Source organism: Aquarana catesbeiana, linkage group LG05, assembly GCF_042186555.1.
Source record: "Aquarana catesbeiana isolate 2022-GZ linkage group LG05, ASM4218655v1, whole genome shotgun sequence".
In the NCBI taxonomy this organism is placed as follows: Eukaryota; Metazoa; Chordata; class Amphibia; order Anura; family Ranidae; genus Aquarana; species Aquarana catesbeiana.
This window is the reverse complement of record NC_133328.1, coordinates 534,454,654-534,478,071: the sequence shown is the minus strand read 5'-3', so window position 1 is coordinate 534,478,071 and position 23,418 is coordinate 534,454,654. Positions and strand designations below refer to the sequence as shown.

General features: G+C 40.0%; 1 protein-coding gene across 2 annotated transcripts in view; it reads right to left on the bottom strand.

Moving 5' to 3' along the window:
- Nucleotides 1–9,983: 9,983 nt before the first annotated feature.
- SULF1 (sulfatase 1) overlaps nucleotides 9,984–23,418 on the bottom strand; it is a 200,973-nt gene continuing 187,538 nt past the window's right edge. The window contains exon 20 of one of the 2 annotated variants that reach the window (XM_073631777.1): nucleotides 9,984–12,777. In XM_073631777.1, coding sequence (XP_073487878.1) covers nucleotides 11,990–12,777 — 788 coding nt within the window. In that variant the 3' untranslated portion in view covers nucleotides 9,984–11,989. The remainder of the gene's footprint in view (nucleotides 12,778–23,418) is intronic. The other variant, XM_073631779.1, reaches the window with a different exon arrangement.

The following is a 23,418-nucleotide window of genomic DNA, read 5'->3' as shown; positions in this document are numbered from 1 at the left end:
TTTATGCTAAAGTAAGAGCAATATATTAATACTTTGAAAAGATTTTATAGCATTTAAATTGTCTACTTAATATACAGTGGAGGAAGTCATTTTATGAGATTCCCTTTCAGCCTAAAAATTCACTTGGAGCTGCAGAATTATTGTGGTTCTACCAATATATTTGTTGAACTAGTACATCTGTTTTTAATACGCCAATATACTCAGGTTTCTTGGACAGCATTTGCAGGAATATTAATTAAGTTAGTTTCCCCGTTGTGAAAATGACCAGTCCACTTAACGTGACCTTGCATAAAATAGCATTTTAACAGTATAATTTACTGAACACTTTAGGATGAGATTCACCTCGGCACTGCCATGCTAATAAAACTAACATTGTACTGTACTAGGTTGCTGATTATGTGATATAAAACCTTCAGTAATCGTTTGATATATAATGTTTAGAAATCTTATCTCCTAGAGTTACATCTGTGCATCTGAAGGCTGTGCAGGAAGGTGCATCTAAGAAGTGATCTTTGTCCTTGCTAAGACTACCCAATATTGTGGACCAAGCAGTGACACATGCTTTTATCATAATGCAATGTCTGCTTTAAGCGTGACTTATATAGTAGTACCCGCTTGGTACAACAGTTAGCTTTGAAACTTTTTAAAAAAAGTTATCTGTGCTCAAGTAATAAAAACCTAATGATAAAGAAATAAAAGGTCAGATTATCTTGAGACCTGGACTCATAAAGAGGATGTGGGCCCCAGGGGGGGTCTGATGTTGTTAAAAGTATTGAAGATAATAATGCTCGTTACTTGATGTAGCCAATTATTGGCTAGATTTGACTTCTACTGTGTCTTTAGCCATTGGTTTAGCTTAGAGGACAACTGTGGATGCTTGTCTTCGATGGAAAATATGATTAGCCAGGTTGGATTTTTCCAACTGTTACTAATGCTCATCTCAGTTCAGTATGGTCCGAGATGTATCTTGGATAGATACATACAGTACATTGGCCAGTATGAGTGTACTGTATGCAACTTTTTATAGTTGGTGTTCACATATTCTCCTCTCATTCTCTTGTCCAGCAGCTAGATGTATGCAGCTGATAATATAAGCATCATGGTTCTCTAAGATAGTACACTCTCTAAGCATTAGATTTTAATTTTAAGGTTTAATACAAGTCTTTAGACATACACATTTACCATGATTGTAAACAGAAATTCCAGTGTTAAAATGAATAATTCTCATCTTTTGCACAATCCAAAGTGGCTGGTTGGTTGTGCGGAGCATCTGTGTCTCAGGCTGGGCTGTGGGGTATTTCTAGGTTGAGGTGGAATATTACAGGCCAAACATGACACAAAATGCAGACAATAAGCAGCATTTTTATAGCTAGGTTTTGTGTTGAATTCTTGTCTAAGTACTAGGATCACCCTTTAGGTTCTATTTTTGTGCTTAGTTTTGAAAGCATATACTACCAGCCAGAATGGAGCTTTCGATATGTATTAAATCTAGATGCTGGTGGTGGTAGATGATGTGTATGTATAGCTTTAGGCTGGGTTCACACTATTGGGAATAGGATGTGTGTTCCCCTAATCCATTTCAATAGCAGGAGATGTTGACTGGCTCTTTATTGAATTTGCACAGGAGCCCTGTGCGTCTTTTGGTCCGTTTCAGGTCCGAATTCAGCCAAAAATTTGGGCTGAAATCGGACCTGAAACGGTGAAGGAGGATGTACCGGACCTGTGAGCCGCATGCGAACCCAGCCTTACTGTTTCATAAATAGTAATAAAACTATGCTATTTTCTATAACAAACTTGGTTTATCTGAGTAATAAACAGATCCAATGATGATGTTGCTAGTTCTTAATGTTCCACTTATCCAGATTAGGTGAGCAAGTTCACACAAATTTGAATTGCCCATTATACAGTCAAATTATCTGTATACTGTGGATGTACAGCTGTCACTTGAAGTCCGGTATTTCAATAGGAGATGGAGGGAATGTACCATCATTGCACCTTGTTCATCAGTAGGGTCAATTGGCACATACTAGTTATATTCTAAAAATTGGTTTGTCAAAAAATGTATATTGTACAAATTAAATGGTTCATTATTGTATACATACCCAGATCCAAATGTTTTACCCATACCCAAATCCAAATGAAAACCAGTGTTTTCACACTTTAAATTATATCCATTTTGGAAAGGTGAAAGTGACACATTCAGGTTTTATTGCCATTTGTGTCCTACAGGGGAGATCCATTTTTACTGGGATAAAAAGTGATGGGAATTCCAATGTTTTTCAGATGTCACCAGAACAAGATATGAGGAACACATATTCTGGTCACATATCTCCATTGCGAATTTTGCCTTACTTTGAAGCAATCCCATATGTGTACCAGCTTAGCAATGGCTAAGCCCGTCCATTGTTCACCTTTGATGCCGGCGCCAGCGTCATATGTTGCCATGACACCCGCGGCTGGCTCTGTATAGTTCAGATGCCCCTGGGTGCATGTGCACAGCGGGACATGCCATTGGAGGCATGATACATGCCCCCTACATTACCTAGAAACGCTATTATTCTGTTTAGACAGGAACAGCCCCCTGCCCGGCTGATGTGTTTGTTTAGGCTGCTGTCCCTTATATACATTACTATTCATTTTAGGATGAACATGTCGCCATCAGATGTATTCACTTTGTGCTATAGTTAACCTGAATGCTGCTCTACTAAGTTGGTACACATATGGGATTGCTGTTATGTCATTTTTTAACAGTTTATGCAGATGGCGAGAATATGACATAATTATGATGTCAGGGGGCAGGTCTGGGGCTGATTGGTGGATGGTTCTTTAAATATTGTTTGTTCTGTATCACAATTTGGCACATGCCCGATGAAGGGATCCTGCATGGCTCTGAAAAGTTGCTCTCTGTGGTAACAATGTGATTGCTGATTAAAGCTTTGGACCCATTTAGGAGATCTTGGTGTTCTGGTGACATTTCTCTCTCAGACTATATACAGTTCCAGCCGGTGGTCCCTTCAGCACCCACTTACAAATGCAGTCATCTCTATAATAATGTGTGCGTTGGGAATAGTGCTTTGCAGTCACAAAGTCATTTGCATTAGAACGTGCTCTGACATTTTCCAACTTGTACTCGCCAGGGTTGCAGACCAGCTGACTCAGTCTTTACATAGTAGTAGAAGAAATTACATGTGTGGACATTGGCCTGTTGGCTGAAAATGAGTGATAGGAATTTGGAGCAGCAGATTAACATCAAATTTTATGTGAAAATATCAAAAGTGCAAGGGAAGCTTTAGTTCTGTTACAAGTGAACATTCCATGACGAAATCAAGTGTTTTTGAATGGCATAGGCAGTTTAAGGAGGGGCAGGAAGATGTCAACTATGACACAAGAAGTGGGCAGCCAAAAACGTAAAGGATAGATGTCAGCAAATGTGGACATAGTGTGAACCTTGTACACTCATGCTGGTGGGTTTTTTTTTCGTGTTCAAATATTTTATTGAAGTTACAAGAAAATCACATACAGTAAACATGTTTTTTTTTTTTTAAATCCCAAGGGGATAGTTCACTACGAGTACATTGTTACTTGGAAATTCTGAAAAGGTTACGGGAATCTGTTCGGAGGAAAAGACTGGAACTCTGGCATGACAAGTGGATTCTCCACTATGACAATGCTCCTACACAACATTTTTTTACAGTCCATTCCGGGTTTTAAATCGTCACACCTCATATATGTCATTGTGGGGGGGGGGGGGGGGGGGTATTGTTGTGCAATAACCCATAGTAAGTCATTATTTTAGAGTTCTAAAAATAGATATAACGTTTTTGCAGTAAACCAAATAGGTTTTTTGCACTATATTATTGAATAAGCACACATTTGTTATCCATGCAACTAGATTTACAAGGCTGCCCTGGTAACTCTCTATAAAGAACAATATCAGGAACCTCTAATAAAAAGTTATTATATGCATGCAAGACTGAGGTGATCAATCTGCTAGCCAGAGTACCAAATCAGATGCCACATATAGTCTTTTGTTAACTACATTTTTGAGGGGTTAATGGCACACTGATACCTGGAGCTCTATTACTAATACTAATTAAACATCTTTGAGCTAAAGTCTTTAATAAAATGCTGGGCAAACTGAACTGAGGTTCTGAAAGTGGCAAGATGGCCAGTGTTTAGTGAATGAAGATAAAAAAAGGACTTAATGTCAGTGGCTGAATGTTTTTTTTTTTGTTTTTGTTTTTTACTTTACTAGTAAATGATTGCAGTATCTGTAGTAATTTATATATGACTGAATGTGTGTGTAAATGGCATATGTAGGGGCATAACTGCTGATGCATTTTTGCTCAGGCAATAAATGGCGCCAATCTGATTGTAGATCAGCATTGCGGAGTGTGTTGTTAAGAATGAATAATATTGTGGTACAGCATGAAGGATCTTTGTATTAGTGTGTTTTTATTTGTAGTGCAAGAGTAATGCAGATCTTGGGTTTGCCGCATTTAGGTTTGTTGTTACTTGATATTTATTTTAATGACCACACAATCATTTTAAGCTAGGTCAAACTGGCTTATTCAATTGAAATCTTTCTGAAAATGTTTGTTTACAAACCTTTCGATACTTGATATATGACAATAAAGGAGAAATTGTTCATAATGTGTGTCTCTCTGCGTGTGTATATGCTTCTGCTAGTCAAAATTTTTCATGCACAGCACAAATACATGGATCCATCCTTTCGTGTGCTAGCAGTTGAAGAAACTATTAAACATGTAATGCTGTTGAGAATACATTCTTGGCACACATTAGTGGAGCATCAGTGTAATGCCAAAGTTTACCTCAGTATTGTTGCTGGCCATGTGCATCCCTTTATGGTCACAGTCCACCCATTTCCATGCTATTTTCAAGAAAATAATACATCTCTTCAAAAAAGCATGCATCATTTAAATCCTTGTCCACTAACAGAATAGTGACATCAGTGTATTCCAAAGGATACCACAATCTACAACTCTTCATCCAATCAAGCCCCATAAGTGGAGAAGCTGTATAACGATTTTGTCAGCGTGGATCAAAATCCATGTTTCCAACACCTTTTTGAACCCATGCTGCCAACTATTTACCCAGTAGGAGTTATACCAGGTAATACTGTAGAGTATATGCAATCTGTTTTACCAGCCAAAAGATTTGTAACCATACTGAACCAGTTGTGATCAAGGAACCTTTGCTAGATTGCATAGCTGTGTTGGTGACCTCTCTTTCTTTCTACTGCAGTTAGGTTATAGTCAATAAACCTCCCACAGCTTGTTGATTGGACAGTGAAAGAACATTACTGTCCTTATATGGCCATCATTTAACTGAATTAAATTGTGTTAATTTCTATCTACCTCAAATTCAGCATTTCAGACAAGAAAATGTGCCCTTTGTTCTCTTTTATAGGACACAACCTTCTGTGCTCAACATTTCAACATTTTGCTCATGTTACTGGTTTCAGCAATGCTAACTTAGGCTATGTGGTCTGTAGGTTTTTCTATTTTTTTTTTTTTTTTTGCGCTACGTTTACAAAATAAAAATCTGATGTACATAAATTGGGTCTGTACCTTAAAGTCTGAAGTGTAGTTTCAAGTTAAACACATTAGAAAACCCCCAGAGTGCATATTAACGAAGGTTTTTTTTTTGTACCCACCATAAGATCCTTTTTCTCTGTGTTCACAGAAAGACACCTGGAGCTTTACCTATGGGTTATAGTGCCACCTGCATAAGTAGGACACTAGGTGCAAACAACATTACAGCCCAGGTGCAGCCCCTGCTGGTGGCCAAACCGCCCCCCCCCCCTGCAACAACAAAACTCATTAGTACACAGCATAGCCAGAAAGAAGAGAATGCAGAGAAAAGGATTTTACGGTCAGTATAAAAATCCATTATTTCCTATTGTCCTTATTGAAGGACACACCTGGACCTTTAGATCTTGACTGATGGGACGTTCCAAAGCAGTGCAAGGCATTAAGGGAAGGCCCAATGGTGAAACAACAACATAAAAAAGGGAACCAAAACCCAGCAGAACATTCACAATGCTGCCTGCAATACCTTGTGGACATAACTAGCATCTGCAAATGCAGAAAAATCAACCACATAGAACTTGGTATGAACTGTTTACCTTCTTGCAAACTTGAGAAACAGAGGCATGCTGATGAAAAGCTCAGGATGAACACAGAACCATAGCAGAGTGTGCAGTACTGGGTAAAGGAGATTCCTGGCCTGAACCTGCATAAGCTTAAATCACAGTCTGGTGGCTCCATCTGGAAATAGTCAATGATGAGGAAGCCTACCCCTTCCTATGACCATCCATGACAACAAAAAAAGAAAGTTAGTATTTTGGATAGAAGTGGTGGCTTTCAGGTAGACCCTAACTGCTCTAATTACATCTTGATAATAGAGAGCCACTTCTTTAGGATGGGAAGGATTGGAACAAAGGAAAGATAAGAAGATGTTCTTAGTCCAATGACCGACTGATGCTACTTTTGTAAGAAAGGATAACCAAGAGTGGACAACCTTATCCCAGAAATGGTTGCATACAGAGCAGTGATGGTAAAGCTGAATGGAAAACCAGACTCTGTGACAGGAGATCTGGATGCAATGGATGGCATCCGGTCAGATGAGGACTTGGTAAAAAGGCGAGGTTGGAACACATAGGCCCCATAAAGGACGAGGAAGGGAAGTTGGTTACAGATGACAAGGAGAAGGCATCTGTACTAAATGCTTACTTCTCCTCAGTCTTCACATAGGAAAAGGATGGGTATAACAACCACGACTGTATGGTTAGACTAATGTAAATGAGGTCCTTCGGGCTATCAAAGTGAATGAGTGATATAGTAATCAGATAATTTGCAGCTGAAATCTGTGAGTGCACTAAAATTGGTATGAAATAAATAAGTAATCAGCGCAATTTAATACTATAAATAAAATAATAATGATTCTGTGCAAAAAACGCTAAATGAGTATATCTGTGCAAAAAACGCTCACGATGCTGTGCAAGAAATGCTGAGTGCAAATTATAATCCTGTGCTAAAACAGAATGATTCCTGTGCAAGATGAATCAATACAAATAAAAATCTTGTGCATATCCAATATTTCAATGAAATAGATGTGATCTGTATAAATTAATGAAACAATAATCCATTCAATTCCTCATTATCACACTGCTAACACAACAATAAGTGCTCTTCAATAAAATAGCCAATGTGCCAGTCTTCATGTGCATCACTAGACTCTTACCTCCATATGGATAGTAAATGGCAATGGGGATGAATATAGCTGGAGACCTTTCCGGGATGCAATGATGGTGGATGACCCTCTCAAAGCACTGTATACCAGATGACGGCTTAGTATGGATCAATCCGAAGCCGTCATCTGGTATACAGTGCTTTGAGAGGGTCATCCACCATTATTGCATCATTGCAAGACTGGCACATTGGCGATTTTATTGAAGAGTACTTTTGAAGCACTTCCTGCACTTTGTTTAAACACTTCCTACCATTGACTTTTTAATGTCCTCATATTGATCCTTACTTCATGAACTATTACATCACCATTTTATTGTTGTGGTAGCAGTGTGATAATGAGGAATTGAATGGATTATTGTTGCATTAAGTTATACAGATCACATCTATTTCATTGAAATATTGGATATGCACAAGATTTTTATTTGTATTGATTCATCTTGCACAGGAATCATTCTGTATGGTTAGACTGTATGGTAACACGTCACTGTATCTACCCTTGTGGCTAACAGAAGCAGGAGTCTGGAAAGGATTAGAGAAGCTCAAAATAAATAAATCACCAGGACAAGATGGCTTGCTGCCATTCCATATACACTAGGATTACTGGAATGACCTCCAGCTCTTTTCTGCACAACCACTGGGGCATAAATCAAAGGGGAATCCTCATCAGACTCCTTATAAGCAAATGGAGAGGGAGCCCGTTGCCCGTTGACCAGTCTGTCATGGTTCAGCCATGGCTCCAGAGTATCCTGCCAACACAGTGATGCAGATAGGGAAATGACCCCAACACCCAGCACAACAAATGCAAAAGAGCTGTGAATCCAGGCTGTGTTCACTCCATGCTCCCGGCAGAAGGGACTGCCTACTGCCAGTACCCAGGCTCCTCCGTTTCCTGGTTGGAACAGTCAGTAGTAGAGGCAGATGCTCAAAAAAAAATGATGGCAGTGCCACTGGTTTAGGGGTTCAGGGTTCCCTGCTGGCATCTGGCTGTGACAGCACAGTGCTCAGGGGCTGAGACTCTCAACCAGGGCACCTGTCTGATCCCCTGGAGCCGGACAGGGCCCAACATAAAAGTGGTGGCTGCATTAAAAAGGCTGTGGGAGTAGCTACAATGTGACCTGTAGAGTAGGCTCTACAGCAAGAGTCCATGAACACTGCTGTGCAGAAAAACCCAAGGGATCAACCAGCACCAGCATTGAGACATCCTTCTAGTCTGATGGGCACCAGGGTAGGAGTGCTGCAGACAGGGAGAAGCCTGAAATAAAATGGCTGATGTTACAGCCAAACAGGAAAACTGCAAGCTGCATGTATTGAGTTAGAGAGAGGCCTCACCGGTACCTGCAGCACAATGAGGTGGACATCCAACAAGGCAAGGAATCTCCTAGGCAGTGCAGCCAGTGCACCTAATCCTCTTTAGGTAGGAGTTCTCCAGTCAAGAATGCTGGGGGTTATAGTCCCATGAATCCCCAAGGTCTTTTCAGCCTTCTCTTGATGTCGCCACATACTTGATGAGGCAGGTTTACCTCCGGGAATGGACAAAATGCCTCTAAACTTATGCGGTCATATGCACCATCAAAGGGATTGAAACCCTCATGGGCCATTGTGCCAATGCACAGCCATCGCAGCTGGTCCCTTGATGTACTCGTGGGCTCTCTTAGTGGATCTATAAAATCCACCCTGTCACCCAACACACCCCAGGATGTTTTTTTTTATACCTCGCACCCTACTCTTGCAGGTGGGGCTATAGCCCATCAGTCGAGATCTAAAAATACAGCAGTGTCTTTTAATGAACAAAGAGAAATATATCGTGTTTTACTTCTGTCTGTCATTCGAGTTCCAGTGCCAACCCTAAATTTAGCTCTCCTGCAGGAGGCTGAAGATAAGGACTGCTGCAATCTGTGAATGCAACGGTCTATCTTTGGCTGCACAATACACCTTCTGTCTTGTCACATACAGCTAGCTTTCCAGCCAGCAAAGCGCAAATTTTTAGACCTCTGTGCTCACACAAATATCAGTGGTCTTTATCCAGCAGACAGAAGTTTAACTTGAAACTTTGGGCTTTAAGCCTAAGCTTGCCTATTTATTATTTTTTTCTTTGTCTTATTAAGTATTAAAAAAGGAAGCTTAAAGGAGTTGTAAAGGCAGAAGGTTTTTAATCGTAATGCATTCTATGCATTAAGATAAAAAACCTTCTGCGTGTAGCAGCCCCCCTAATACTTACCTGATCCCTATCCCTGTCCAGCGATGTACACCATCAGCCATCCGGGACGCTCCCTCTTGATTGGCTGAGACACAGCAGTGGCTCTATTGACTCCCGCTGCTGTCAATCAAAGTAAGTTAGCCAATCAGGAGAGAGAGGGGATGGGGCCAAACGGCAGCTCTGTGTCTGAATGGACACACGGAGCTGCAGCTCAGCTCGGGTGCCCTCATAGCAAGCTGCTTGCTATGGGGACACTCGACAGCAGGGAGGGGCCAGGAGCACAGAAGGGGCCTGAGAAGAGGAGGATTGGGGCTGACCTTTGCAAAACCACTACACAGAGGAGGTAAGTATAACATGTTTGTTATTTTAAAAAAAACAAAAACTAGACTTTACAATCACTTTAAAATTAAATTAAACCGATACATATAGAGGTAGATAGAATATTTTGAAGCATATGCATGTATCAATCATAAAACACAAAAGTAAAAGGCCACTTTAATAAACTTTAAGAATTGTAAAAGTAAAGCACATCTTTATTTCAAGAAATGATGCTTCGTGACTTTCCTGAAGTCCGAATTGTTCTATAAAAGTATAACATGATTAAAAAAAAACACAGAACAAAGCCTATTCATCTTAAATCTATTTACAAAAAAAAGAATACTTTCATAACCATAAATATGTTTGTCATGTCATCACATAAGGTGACGCGCATAGCAACAGTTTTTAGTATATGTACATAGACCACATTGGGACTGCTCGGAGAAGAGAAACATTCAAAATCCCGTGGAACAAATGTGGTGCTCATGTGCATTTCTGACATGGAATACCGAAGAAATATCTTGACAAAAAGGAAGAAAAATGTATTCCTACCTGGATATGTAAAAACATTGAGGTAATTTGTAAATGGATGTAACATTTACAACTTTAGTCAACGGTATACTTATGACTATGTTTATGTATAGGTTATGTGCCATGTTTGCTGTTTTTTGATGCCTCTAGCTGGACCTTCTTGGTAACCCCCATGTGGAAAAATACATTTATAGTACATGAATGTTGCAGCCAACAAATTGACAATGGAATTCAAGTGTAAGTGAGCTTAAAGTGCACAAATCCTTTTTAGACTTTGATGCCAATCCACAACAGCCCTTGAAAGTCATATACTTACTTGTTCTCGATTCACCTGCTTGGTGCTGCACAGCCTTTATTTAAAAATTCTTAGTATCAAGGCCACATTTTTTCCACATATGTACACCACATTTTATATTCATTGCAATGGAAAGTTCTTACTCTGCTTATCCCTAGCAGAGTAGGGACAGGTAAGTCTATGGCTGTCAAGGGCTGTTGAACATAGACATAGGAGCCCAGTAAATGTAAATGCACTTTTAAAGCTCCTGGAACTGGCAAAACGTAGAAACTTCCAAGTTACCAGACTGTGGAAAAAGAAGCAGATGGGGAACTTCCATTAAAATGGAAAGCTCTCTTTACATGTGCATACATCAGTAGGTATGGCAAGAGAGGAAATAAAGATACATATCACTAGAACAAAGCTGGATTAATGTGCTCTAGATTGCTCCAGCATGCCAATCATAGAACAATGGGAGAAATAAACCAATGATTCACGATTATGGGATACAATCACATTAATATGATACAAGATAACTTATTGGGAAAATAACTCCTCTTTTCTCTGGATTGCGCTTCCAAAATATTACCCTCTTTATAAATGGAGCAATATCCTCTTGTAAGTCACTGATTTATTAGATTCTCTCTCACCAGCAGATCTATCATTTATTGGTCTAATAACAGATTTGGTTATCAATGTACTTATCCAAATCTGACAAATGCAGCCATCAGACGCCTCAGTAAATGCCTAGGTTTAGTAGGTGGCAGGAAAATTGGTTGTGCAATAATAATACTTAGATGGATAAAGTCACCTAACACTGTCTAGTTACTGCTGACTAGATATTAATCAGATTATCTTTACCCCACACACAAGGTGGATTTTTCTCCAGATTTTCCTTATCTGTCACCATAATCTCCTAATGAATCAACGGGACAACACTGATTTCCAATTAGGCATTCATTATAAGATTTTGAAGTTATAAAACAAAATTGTAAAAAGCACCTTTCTGCAATTTTTTTTTTCTGGTCACAACACAATGTTTAGAACTAAAAGTAAAAAGGGAAAAAAACATGGTGGTCAAGCTTAAAAGCTTTATAAAAGTGCAAAATTAGTTTACTAATTCCAGTGGTTAGAAAATAAAATATATATTTAGTGGGGATATAATTGTCTGTGGTGTTTAAACATTTGACACATATGAGCCCAAATAGTGAAAAAAAATAAAACCGTGTGACGTCAAATTTCATTAATTATTAATGTTAATTATCAAGTATCTTATTGGAGTGATGTTTGAAGACTCCGTTTTCCATATTGTGAAAAGCAAAAAAGCTGGATGCACTGGAATGTCAAGTGCCACAGTCACTGGTTAAATTTAGCTTTTGTTAAAGTACATTTGTTCTAATCAGAAGAAAGCGAGAATGAAGCACTGCCTTCCATATCTAAGTTTGTATCTGTTTCTCCAGAAAAATCTTTTGTTGGTCGGGCTTTTGTACTTTTGTGGTCTTCAGAATCATCTAAGTGATCCACAGTGGAGATATTTTTTACCTGGGGAGCCATGGAGTCAATAGGAAGATACATCTGGTCTTGAAATATATCTTCACTTACAAGACGACGTTGCTGAATTTCTCTAGGTGTATGACTGAAAGTCTGCATGTCTAAATTCATTTTAGATTCTAACTCTGTGAGTCCATTTCCACTGAAGTCCACATCATAGGTGTCTAAAGAAACTTGATCTCTCTGTCTTTCGGTTTTGCTATAGCTCCAGTGTGCCTGGTTCTTTTGTTTCTCCTTGGGGAGATTGTTTTCAAGTTTTTTCTTGTGATTAAATATCACTGTGCTCAAATTAACTTCCATTTTAGGTTCCCTTTCTTCTGCAGCTACACCGCTAAATTCATCTTCAGAGTCAGCAGAGGACATTTCCATCAGAGCCGACGCATCGGAGGACACGTAAGTTCGTACAACCACAGTCGAATTTGCTGTAACTTTTTTAGGGATATTGTTCAGCAGTGCAAAAACTCTATCTACATCCTTCAAGTAATTAGCCCAATCATCCGGACTGAGTCTATACTTGTTTCTGTAGCCATACAAGCTTTCATTAACGCTGTACAGATCTTCCAGTCCTTTCCAGTCAACATCCTCTGTGAAATTGGGCAGGTTAACCTTCCCATCCATCCCATAGTTGTCCCCTGTAAAAATACAGATTGTTTAGGTGATTGCATTCTGGCTTCAATACAATATTTCACTTCTTCACACACTGAATTTTTAAAATTCTTTTTAAAATGGAAATGTGTTAAAATGAGGTCAAAGTGTGTTTTTGTGTCAATTATTTTCCACTCAGTAAACAGAATGAATATTTACAGTCTATTCAAATAAATTCTAAGCACGGGGAACCCATCTCAGCAAAAAAGTTATACGCTTAAAATATGCAATTGTTACCCAAATGCTGTGTAAAGTGCATCTATGATTTATCTAGGCAAAAAAAAGCTAAGTTTAATGGTGTCTCCACCTCATCATCCACTCACACTCTCAGCACCTAATTCAGCCACCAGAAGCAGAAAGAGTTAGGACCATGTAAGCTCAAGTTGGAATTTACACAAGGCTCAGGACTCTTTCCTTCCATGTGTAACAGTGCTGGGTGCCTAAGGGGCCAATCACTGAACAGCATTAGAACTGGGAGGAAGGTAAGTGAGTCACATGCTCCCTCATACCCAGAAGTACCAGGATTTTTCTTACACTCCAGAAGCCAACAGAGTGTGGAAAGGGGAGCAAAGGTGTGGCTGCCATTTAAGACCCCTTTCACACTGAGGGCGTTTTGCAGGCGCTATAGCGTTAAAAATAGCACCTGAAAGCCGCCCTAAACAGCTGCTCCATGCACTCCGGTGTGAAAGTCCGAGGGCTTTCACACTGGAGCGGTGCACTGGCAGGGCGTCAGAAAAAGTCCTGCCAGCAGCTTCTTTGGAGCGGTGAACTCACCGCTCCTCCACATTGAAATCAATGGGGCAGCGCTGCAATACCACCAAGATTTAGCCCCTTTTCGGCTGCTAGCAGGGGGTTAAAAGCGCCCCGCTAGTGGGCGAATAGCGCCGCTAAAACAATGGTAAAGCGGCGCTAAAAATAGCGCTGCTTTACCGCTGACGCCCAGGGCAGCTCGGTGTGAAAGGGGTCTTAGTGAATGTTTGGCCTTAGCCTGCATGGAAAAAACAGGTCACTTTAGGAAGACTGCCAGTCATGAATCTATTAATTTTAACATATATTTTACAAAGCTTTGTTTATTACATACTGCTCTTTTGAAATGTCATCATATTTGAATCTGATACAATGCCATTTTAACACTTTTATAAAGCTAAATTGAAATTCCCATTCCACCCAAAACTAGCATGGACGCAAACAAGCTCAATCACACATTAGATGAATATGTTTCCTAGGGACTCTGGTGATGAGATATCACTATAATAATTTGTTTTCTATATAGTTCTATAAGACACAACAAGACAGTAGGAAATATAACACATTGATCACACCCATAAAGGAATTGTCTATCTCATGTGACGGAAATATTTCTCTGCTCATAAACCATAGCAGTATATATTTGTCGTTCAGTAGTATTTGTCTTATAATTTATTATCTGCTTTGTGGGCCATCATATATGTTGCGGCTTCTATAGCTGCCTGGTATAGAAAAATGGAAGTTGTAAATTGCCAAAAAAATGATAATACAATGATTTTATCCTGTAGATGGTAGATGGTATTGATTTTGTCAACATGATGTCACTGCTGCATAAGTCGCAGACATTATTTTCTGTAAAGTGAGGTAGATCTGTGTTCGTGAAATGGATGTTTGAAGTGTGGACAGGTACACTTATTTTCACACTTTACTTAGCCAAGCCCAGGTTTACTTCACACTATAATAAATCAGGCTCATTGTGTCTCAATCAATCAAAAATTAATTGTTAAAAACAGTAGCAATGAGGACGAGGTGAATTAGATGGCAACAAATTAAAAGTACCATTTGAATTTAAATCTAAACCTTACATTTTTTAATTTTGTATAGAGGCCTTGTCAGTGTTTTTCTAAATCTGTATCCCAGTGGGAAGACTTTCTTTTATTCCTTGAGCAGAAGACATAACAGGAAGTGAGAGACCATCTCTTCAAAATATGGTAAATTCCCTCTTCCCTACTGGAAAATGTGGTGTTGTGACAACTTAAAATTTTGGATTTCCCCTCACTTTAAGTCCCAATGACAAAGATCACAGGACAATTAGAGGAAGATCTCCCCAATGAGGATACAGACAGCAAAATACTGACAAGGGTTCTAAACCCTCAACAATCTAAAAAATGGCTTTAGATACATTTTAAAGGCTAAGTTCACCCTTTTTTTTTTCCGTCAAATGACGGAGCATCACTTGTAAACAAACCAGCTTCATGTCATGATGCTGGTTCCTCCCTCCCCTCTCTGTACCGATCTGTACAGTGCGAGAGGAGAGGGGGAGGGATCGTTTTTAGCAGCGCTGTGGGCTGGATCTGTAGTGCCCACAGCGATGCTCTGTGCCTATACTGTGCAATACTCTGCAATAATGTGCAATACTCTGCCAATACTCTGCAATACTGTGCAAAACTCTGCCAATACTCTGCAATACCCTGCAATACTCTGCCAATACTCGCCAATACTCTGCCAATACTCTGCAATAAATTTTAACAGAAACAAAGATTTTTTTTAACCGAATTTTCTGTCTTTTTTGATTTATAGCGCAAAAAATAAAAAACCCAGCTGTGATTAAATACCACCAAAAGAAAGCTCTATTTGTGTGAAAAAAGGACAAAAAATTTCATATGGGTACAGTGTTGCATAACTGAGTAATTGTCAATCAAAATGTGAGAGCACCGAAAGCTGAAAATTGGTCTGGTTAGGAAGGGGGTTTAAGTGCCCAGTTGTCAAGTGGTTCAAAAACCTGCACCTGGGAATGGGAGGGTGCATGATGCAAGGTGTGTGCTAATGAGGTCAGCTGGTCAACGCCTTCCTGTGTCATAACCCACAGTCTGTAAGGATGTAAGACAAGCAATAGATATGGTTGGAATCATGGATGGAGGAGAGTAAGGGATGTGTCTGTAGATTTTATGGAAAGCTTTGATATTTTTGCAATTGGGGAGCTGGAATTTAGAAAAAAAAGTGAACATAGCCTTTAAGAAAGGAAGAAGTAGATGTTTATGAAAAGAATAATTAGAAAACATTGCCCTGCCGTTAAAGGGAGAAAGTACAGTTGTGCTCAAAAGTTTGCATACTCTGGCAGAAATTGTGAAATTTTGGCATTTATATTGAAAATATGACTAATCATGCCAAAAAAACTGTCTTTTATTCAAGGATAGTGATCACATGAAGCCATTTATTATCACATAGTTTTTTGGCTAACAAATCATAATGATAACAGAAATAATCCAAATGGCCCTGATCAAAAGTTTACATACCCTGGAATGTTTGGCCTTGGTACAGACACAGAAGTTGGCACACACAGGTTAAAATGGCTATTAAAGGTTAATTTCCTACATTTGTGGCTTTTTAAACCGCAATTAGTGTCTGTGTATAAAAAGTCAATGAGTTTGTTAGCTCTCACATGGATGCACTAAGCAGGCTAGATACTAAGCCATGGGGGAACAGAAAAAAATGTCAAAAGACCTGCGTAACAAGGTAATGAAACTTTACAAAGATGGAAAAGGATATAAAAAGCTATCCAAAGCCTTGAATATACCGGTCACTACTGTTCATTCATTAAATAAGAAGTGGAAAATTTGGGGATCTCTTGATACCAAGCCAAGGTCAGGTAGATCAAGAAAGATTTCAGCCACAGGAATTGTTTGGGATACAAAGAAAAACCCAGGAGAAATACAGGCTGCACTGGAAAAAGATGGTGTGAAAAATGATGGTTGTTTTTAAGGAGCAAAATACAATGATACTTGAACAAAAAAGGGCTGCATGGTCAAGTTGCCAGAAAGAAGCCTTTACTGTACAAGTTCCACAAAAAAGCCTGGTTACAATATGCCCAACAACACCTTAACGTGCCTCATTGGGCTTTTTTGTGGCATTGGCGCAGTAAAGGCTTCCTTCTGGCAGCTCAACCATGCAGCTCTTTTTTGTTCAAGTATCGTTGAATTGTGCTCCTTAAAAACAACCACACCGTCTTTTTGGAAAACAGCCTGTATTTCTCCTGAGGTTTCCTGTGGGTTTTTCTTTGTATCCTGAGCAATTCTTCCACCAGTTGAGGCTGCAATCTTTCTTGGTCTACGTGACCTTGGCTTGGTATCAAAAGAGCCTTGAATTTTCCTCTTCTTAATAAGGGATTAAACAGTACTGACTGGCATATTCAAGGCTTTGGGTATCCTTTAATATCCTTTTACATATTTATAAAGTTACATTACTTTGTTACGCAGGTCTTTTGACTGTTCTTTTCTACCTCCTCATGGCTCAGTGTTTAGCCTGCTTAGGGCATCCAAGTGGGAGCTAACAAACTCATTGACTATTTACAGTGGCTTGCGAAAGTATTCGGCCCCCTTGAACTTTTCAACCTTTTGCCACATTTCAGGCTTCAAACATAAAGATATAAAATTTTTATTTTTTGTGAAGAATCACCAACAAGTGGGACACAATTGTGAAGTGGAACGAAATCTTTTGGATTTTTGAAACTTTTTTAACTAATAAAAAAATGAAAAGTGGGGCGTGCAAAATTATTCGGCCCCCTTGCGTTAATACTTTGTAGAGCCACCTTTTGCTGCGATTACAGCTGCAAGTCACTTTGGGTATGTCTCTATCAGTTTTGCACATCGAGAGACTGAAATTCTTGCCCATTCTTCCTTGCAAAATAGCTCGAGCTCAGTGAGGTTGGATGGAGAGCATTTGTGAACAGCAGTTTTCAGCTCTTTCCACAGATTCTCGATTGGATTCAGGTCTGGACTTTGACTTCGCCATTCTAACACCTGGATACGTTTATTTGTGAACCATTCCTTTGTAGATTTTGCTGTATGTTTGGGATCATTGTCTTGTTGGAAGATAAATCTCCGTCCCAGTTTCAGGTCTTTTGCAGACTCCAACAGGTTTTCATCCAGAATGGTCCTGTATTTGGCTGCATCCATCTCCCCCTCAATTTTAACCATCTTCCCTGTCCCTGCTGAAGAAAAGCAGGCCCAAACCATGATGCTGCCACTACCATGTTTGACAGTGGGGATGGTGTGTTGAGTGTGATGAGCTGTGTTGCTTTTACGCCAAACATATCGTTTTGCATTGTGGCCAAAAAGTTCGATTTTGGTTTCATCGGACCAGAGCACCTTCTTCCACATGTTTGGTGTGTCTCCCAGGTGGCTTGTGGCAAACCTTAGACGAGACTTTTTATGGATATCTTTATGAAATGGCTTTCTTCTTGCCACTCTTCCATAAAGGCCAGATTTGTGCAGTGTACGACTGATTGTTGTCCTATGGACAGACTCTCCCACCTCAGCTGTAGTTCTCTGCAGTTCATCCAGAGTGATCATGGGCCTCTTGGCTGCATCTCTGATCAGTCTTCTCCTTGTCTGAGCTGAAAGTTTAGAGGGACAGCCAGGTCTTGGTAGATTTGCAGTGGTCTGATACTCCTTCCATTTCAAAATGATCGCTTGCACAGTGCTCCTTGGGATGTTTAAAGCTTGGGAAATCTTTTTGTATCCAAATCCGGCTTTAAACTTCTCCAAAACAGTATTACGGACCTGCCTGGTCTGTCCCTTGGTCTTCATGATGCTCTCTGCGCTTTCAACAGAACCCTGAGACTATCACAGAGCAGGTGCATTTATACAGAGACTTGATTACACACAGGTGGATTCTATTTATCACCATCAGTCATTTAGGACAACATTGGATCATTCAGAGATCCTCGCTGAACTTCTGGAGTGAGTTTGCTGCACTGAAAGTAAAGGGGCCGAATAATTTTGCACGCACCACTTTTCAGTTTTTTAATTGCTAAAAAAGTTTAAAATATCCAATAGATTTCGTTCCACTTCACAATTGTGTCCCACTTGTTGGTGATTCTTCACAAAAAATTAAAATTTTATATCTTTATGTTTGAAGCCTGAAATGTGCCAAAAGGTTGAAAAGTTCAAGGGGGCCGAATACTTTCGCAAGCCACTGTATACACAGACACTAATTGTGATTTAAAAAGCCACAAATGTGAGATATTAACTTTTACTTGCCATTTTACTTGCCATTTTAAGTATGGTAGGTATTATGATTTTAAAAGGGACCAAAAAACTATGTGATAGTAAATGGCTTCATGTGATTATTATCCTTGAATAAAAGACAGTATTTTGGCATGATCAGTCATATTTTCAATATAAATGCCAACTTTTCACAATTTCTGTCAGGGTATGCAAACTTTTGAGTACAACTGTATATCCACATATATGACACATATTTCTGTTTTGGGTAGATAGCCTTTCTCTCCCACAAACCTTAAATATAGATTTGGGTGATAACATCTCTTCCCCAGAACTCTGTCACAAACAAAACAAATAAAGATGTCTCACTTTTCCTGTTGGAGTTTTCAATTTATGTGGGGGCATGCTTGGCTCTTCTCTCCAGTGGAGTGATTTGAGTATGGGCTCATATAGATAGGCTTTGTTTACTGTCAGAGGTTTTCAGCTGGCTTTAAATTTAGCAGTGTGGATGAGCTCTAGGAGTCTGAGCTTGACATGTGTTTTTTTAGATGCATTAGATCCTATTGTAATCGTTTTTGGTTGAGACATAAGCAGGTCATATGAGGCTCCAACACCAAAACAAATGCATACCTGTGCTACATTAAAGTGCAAAACCCAATGGTTGAAAATAAATCTTTCTATACAATACCTACAGTACCTTGAAAATGTATTCATACCCCACATTTTGTCATGTTACAACCAAAAACGTAAATGTATTTTATTGGGATTTTATGTAATAGACCAACACAAAGTGGCACATAATTGTGAAGTGGAAGAAAAATTATAAATGACTTTCAATTTTTTACAAACAAATATCTGAAAAGTGTGGCGTGCATTTGTATTCAGCCCCCTCTTAGTCAATACTTTGTAGAACCACCTTTCACTGCAATTACAGCTGCAAGTCTTTTTGGGGATGTCTCTACCAGCTTTCCACATCTAGAGAGTGAAATTTTTGCCCATTTTTCTCTGCAAAATAGCTCAAGCTCTGTCAGATTGAATGGAGAGTGTCTGTGAACAGCAATGTTCAAGTGTTGCCACATATTCTCAATTGGATATAGGTCTGAGCTTTGACTGTACATTGAATCTGCTTTGATCTAAACTTTTCCATTGTAGCTCTGGCTGTATGTTTAGGGTCGTTGTCCTGCTGGAAGGTGAACCTCCGCACCAGTCTCAAGTCTTTTGCAGACTCTAATGGGGCGTACACACGGTTGGACTTTTCGACCGGACTGGTCTGACCGACGCCGACGGACCAAATCCGGCGAACAATCCGATCATGTGTGGGCTTCAGCGGACCTTCAGCGGACCTTTCCAGTCGCAAATCTGACGGACTTTAGATTTGGAACAGGCTTCAAATCTTTATGTCGTAACTCCGCCGGACCCAGAAATCCGCTCGTCTGTATGCTAGTCCGACGGACAAAAACTGACGCTAGGGTAGCTATTGGCTACTAGCTATCAACTTCCTTATTTTAGTCCGGTGTACGTCATCACGTACAAGTCCGTCGGACTTTGGTGTGATCGTGTGTAGGCAAGTTCGTTCTTCGGTGTGAATACCTTTTCAAGGCACTGTTTAATATTAGAGCATTTTAAGAATATTTTTAACAGAAACCTATCACAAGAAAAACATGGAGGTTAACCCTAGCTGTTCAGTTTTTTTCTGGAAATGCTAGTTGCCTGTCTATTATGGAAACCCCCCTGTTTAGATAACATCAGTGATCCAAAGCAATTCTGGAGATAAAAATTCATAACACTCTTAAGACTTTCCCAATATGCAGAACTGTTTTGGGGTTTTGACTCAAGGCAGTAAAGCCAACAAAAAACAGGCAACTAGTTTTTTTTCAAAAGAGAGTCAGCAATGGCTGCCCCAACATTCCTCTTATGGCTGCTTAATTTTAAGGAATGCTAGGCTTAGAAAAATCCAGATATTAGCGCACACCTACAGTGCCTTGCAAAAGTATTCACCCCTTTGGTATTTTTTGTGTTCTGTTGCCTCACAAACTGGAATTAAGATGGATTGTTTGAGGATTTACATAATTTAATTCACAGAACATGCCCACAACTTTGATGTTTTTTTTAATTGTGAAGCAAACAAATAGGACAAAATAATGGAAAAAGTCAATGTGCATAACTATTCACCCCCCCAAAGTCAATACTTTGTAGAGCCACCTTTTGCAGCTATCACAGCTCCGGGTCGCTTTGGATAAGTCTCTATGAGCTTGCCACATCTTACCACTGGGATTTTTGCCCATTCCTCCTTGCAAAACTGCTCCAGCTCCTTCAAGTTGGATGGTTTACGCTTGTAACAGCAATCTTTAAGTCTGACCACAGATTTTCGATTGGATTGAGGTCTGGGCTTTGACTAGGCCATTCCAACACATTTACATGTTTCCCCTTAAACCACTCAAGTGTTGCTTTAGCAGTGTGTTTGGGGTCATTGTGCTGCTGGGGGGTTAACCTCCGTCCTAGCCTTAAATCACACACAGAGTGGTACAGGTTTTGCTGAAGAATATCCCTGTAAATTAGCACCATCCATCTTTCCCTTAACTCTGACCAGTTTCCCAGTCCCGACTGCTGAAAAACATCCCCACAGCATGATGCTGCCACCACCATGTTTCACTGTGGGTGTTCTTTGGGTGATGTTATGTGTTGGGTTTGCGTTTTCTTTGATGGCCAAAAAGTTCAATTTTAGTCTCATCAGACCAGAGCACCTTCCTCCATACATTTTGGGAGTCTCCCACGTGCCTTTTCGCAAACTCAAAACGTGCCATTTTGTTTTTTGCTGAAAGTAATGGCTTTCTTCTGGCCACTCTGCCATAAAGCCCAACTCTACGGAGCGTATGGCTTATTGTCGTCCTATGTACAGATATTCCATTCTCTGCTGAGGAACTCTGCAGCTCCTCCAGGGTTACCTTAGTAATTGGTTGCACCAGAGCTTTTTATGGGCTTCATAACAAAGGGGGTGAATACATACGCACATGCCAATTATCAGCTTACTTCACCAACTTAGACTATTATGTTCTGATCCATCACATATAATTCAGATTTAAAAAAACATTGAACCAAAGGCTGTAATGTAATTAAATAGGTAAAAATCCAAGAGGATGGGTGAATACTTTTACAAGGCACTGTATATTCATTCATAAATCATTGAGTTTGCTTCTCAATAATGTACCAGTAACTAAACTGAATCGCATACTGAATTCCTATGATCTTCTGCACATAACAAATCACAGATGGAGCCAGACTTTATTGAATTACACAAAACTGTTCAGGCAGCTTATGGTTGGGAAGAGCACAGAGCCTCAGCAATACAATGCTTCCTAGTCCAATGATTGTTGGTAACACAGGAATCTGCTTGTGGCCGTGGTTTAACACTCCCAAGTGGGGACTCGCTAGTAGCGCTCGTTAATGCCTGCATCTACAGATGGAGGCTACCGACAAGTGAAATCATCATTAAGGCAGCACTACGACTTAGAAGTGAGCACCCTCTACTCCACAGGTTTGGTTAATCCTCCAGGCCCCGGTACGGTCACAGTACAATGCTCCCTAATGTCTACACTTACAGGCTGAAGTCAAATGAAACAGCGTTAGGCAGTACTCTAACTTAGAAGTGAGCATGTTCCTCTTGCACAGTTAACCCTTTGTGTATGTTTCACTTTACAGAACTTCTCCCAATGGATGTAGCAAATCCACATGCCACCTAACTCCCAATAACACCATGCGACTTTTCCCTGACACACAGAGATAATCTCTTCACATGTTACCGAGCTTCTCCATTCCTGTGGCCTCTTATTTTTCTTCCGTGACATCTCAGGCTAGGTACCTGGGATACCCGGTTCCAGGATGTTGGTCCCTGTATGTGGGGCACCGATTGCTAGGGAGGCGGCCAAGCTCTCAAACCCTCTCACTGCCAAGACCCTCCGTCACCCATTCCATGTCACCAAGACACTCGTTGGCTGGCTGCTTAAGCACACGACACTCTAGCAATGACACCCCAGTTGCCCGGAGCAACCACAAGATAGCCTCTTTGCCTTCCACTGCAGGTTAGACTTTTCTGTGTCCGCACTAACTTCTCTTCACCCTCTTCTAAGTCCTCTTCTTTGATATGCTATGCATGCACCTCTTTTGTGACTTCAGACCAGGCAGCTTGGCTTAACAATAAAATACTTTACTGAAGTAGCTGAATATAACATATGGACAGTTCTCAGCAACATCATTTATGCACATTCCTATACATAGGCCTCTAAGTGCCATTTTAGTGTGTCCCTGGTGCTCCCTTGTTCCCCATGAGGTGGTCATACTTCATTAGGTAAGAATATCCTAAAAGTAGAGATTACATCCTCAACATCACTCTCCCTTTCTTCCCATGTGAGAGCAGCCAACAAGACCTCTGACCTAGATAGAGTTCCCCTTTTTATATTCTTTGTCCAGCAGACATTAACTAAACAGTGCAACTCACACATTAGAAAATACATTTAACCCAGAAAATAATGAGCACTAAACTAATCTAAAATAACACAGCAATACCTCTATAAGCATCTGCTTACATGCTGAGCCAGGGCTTTTTTTCAGCGGGAACGCGGGGGAACGCAGTTCCGGCACCTCCAACACTGGATGTAT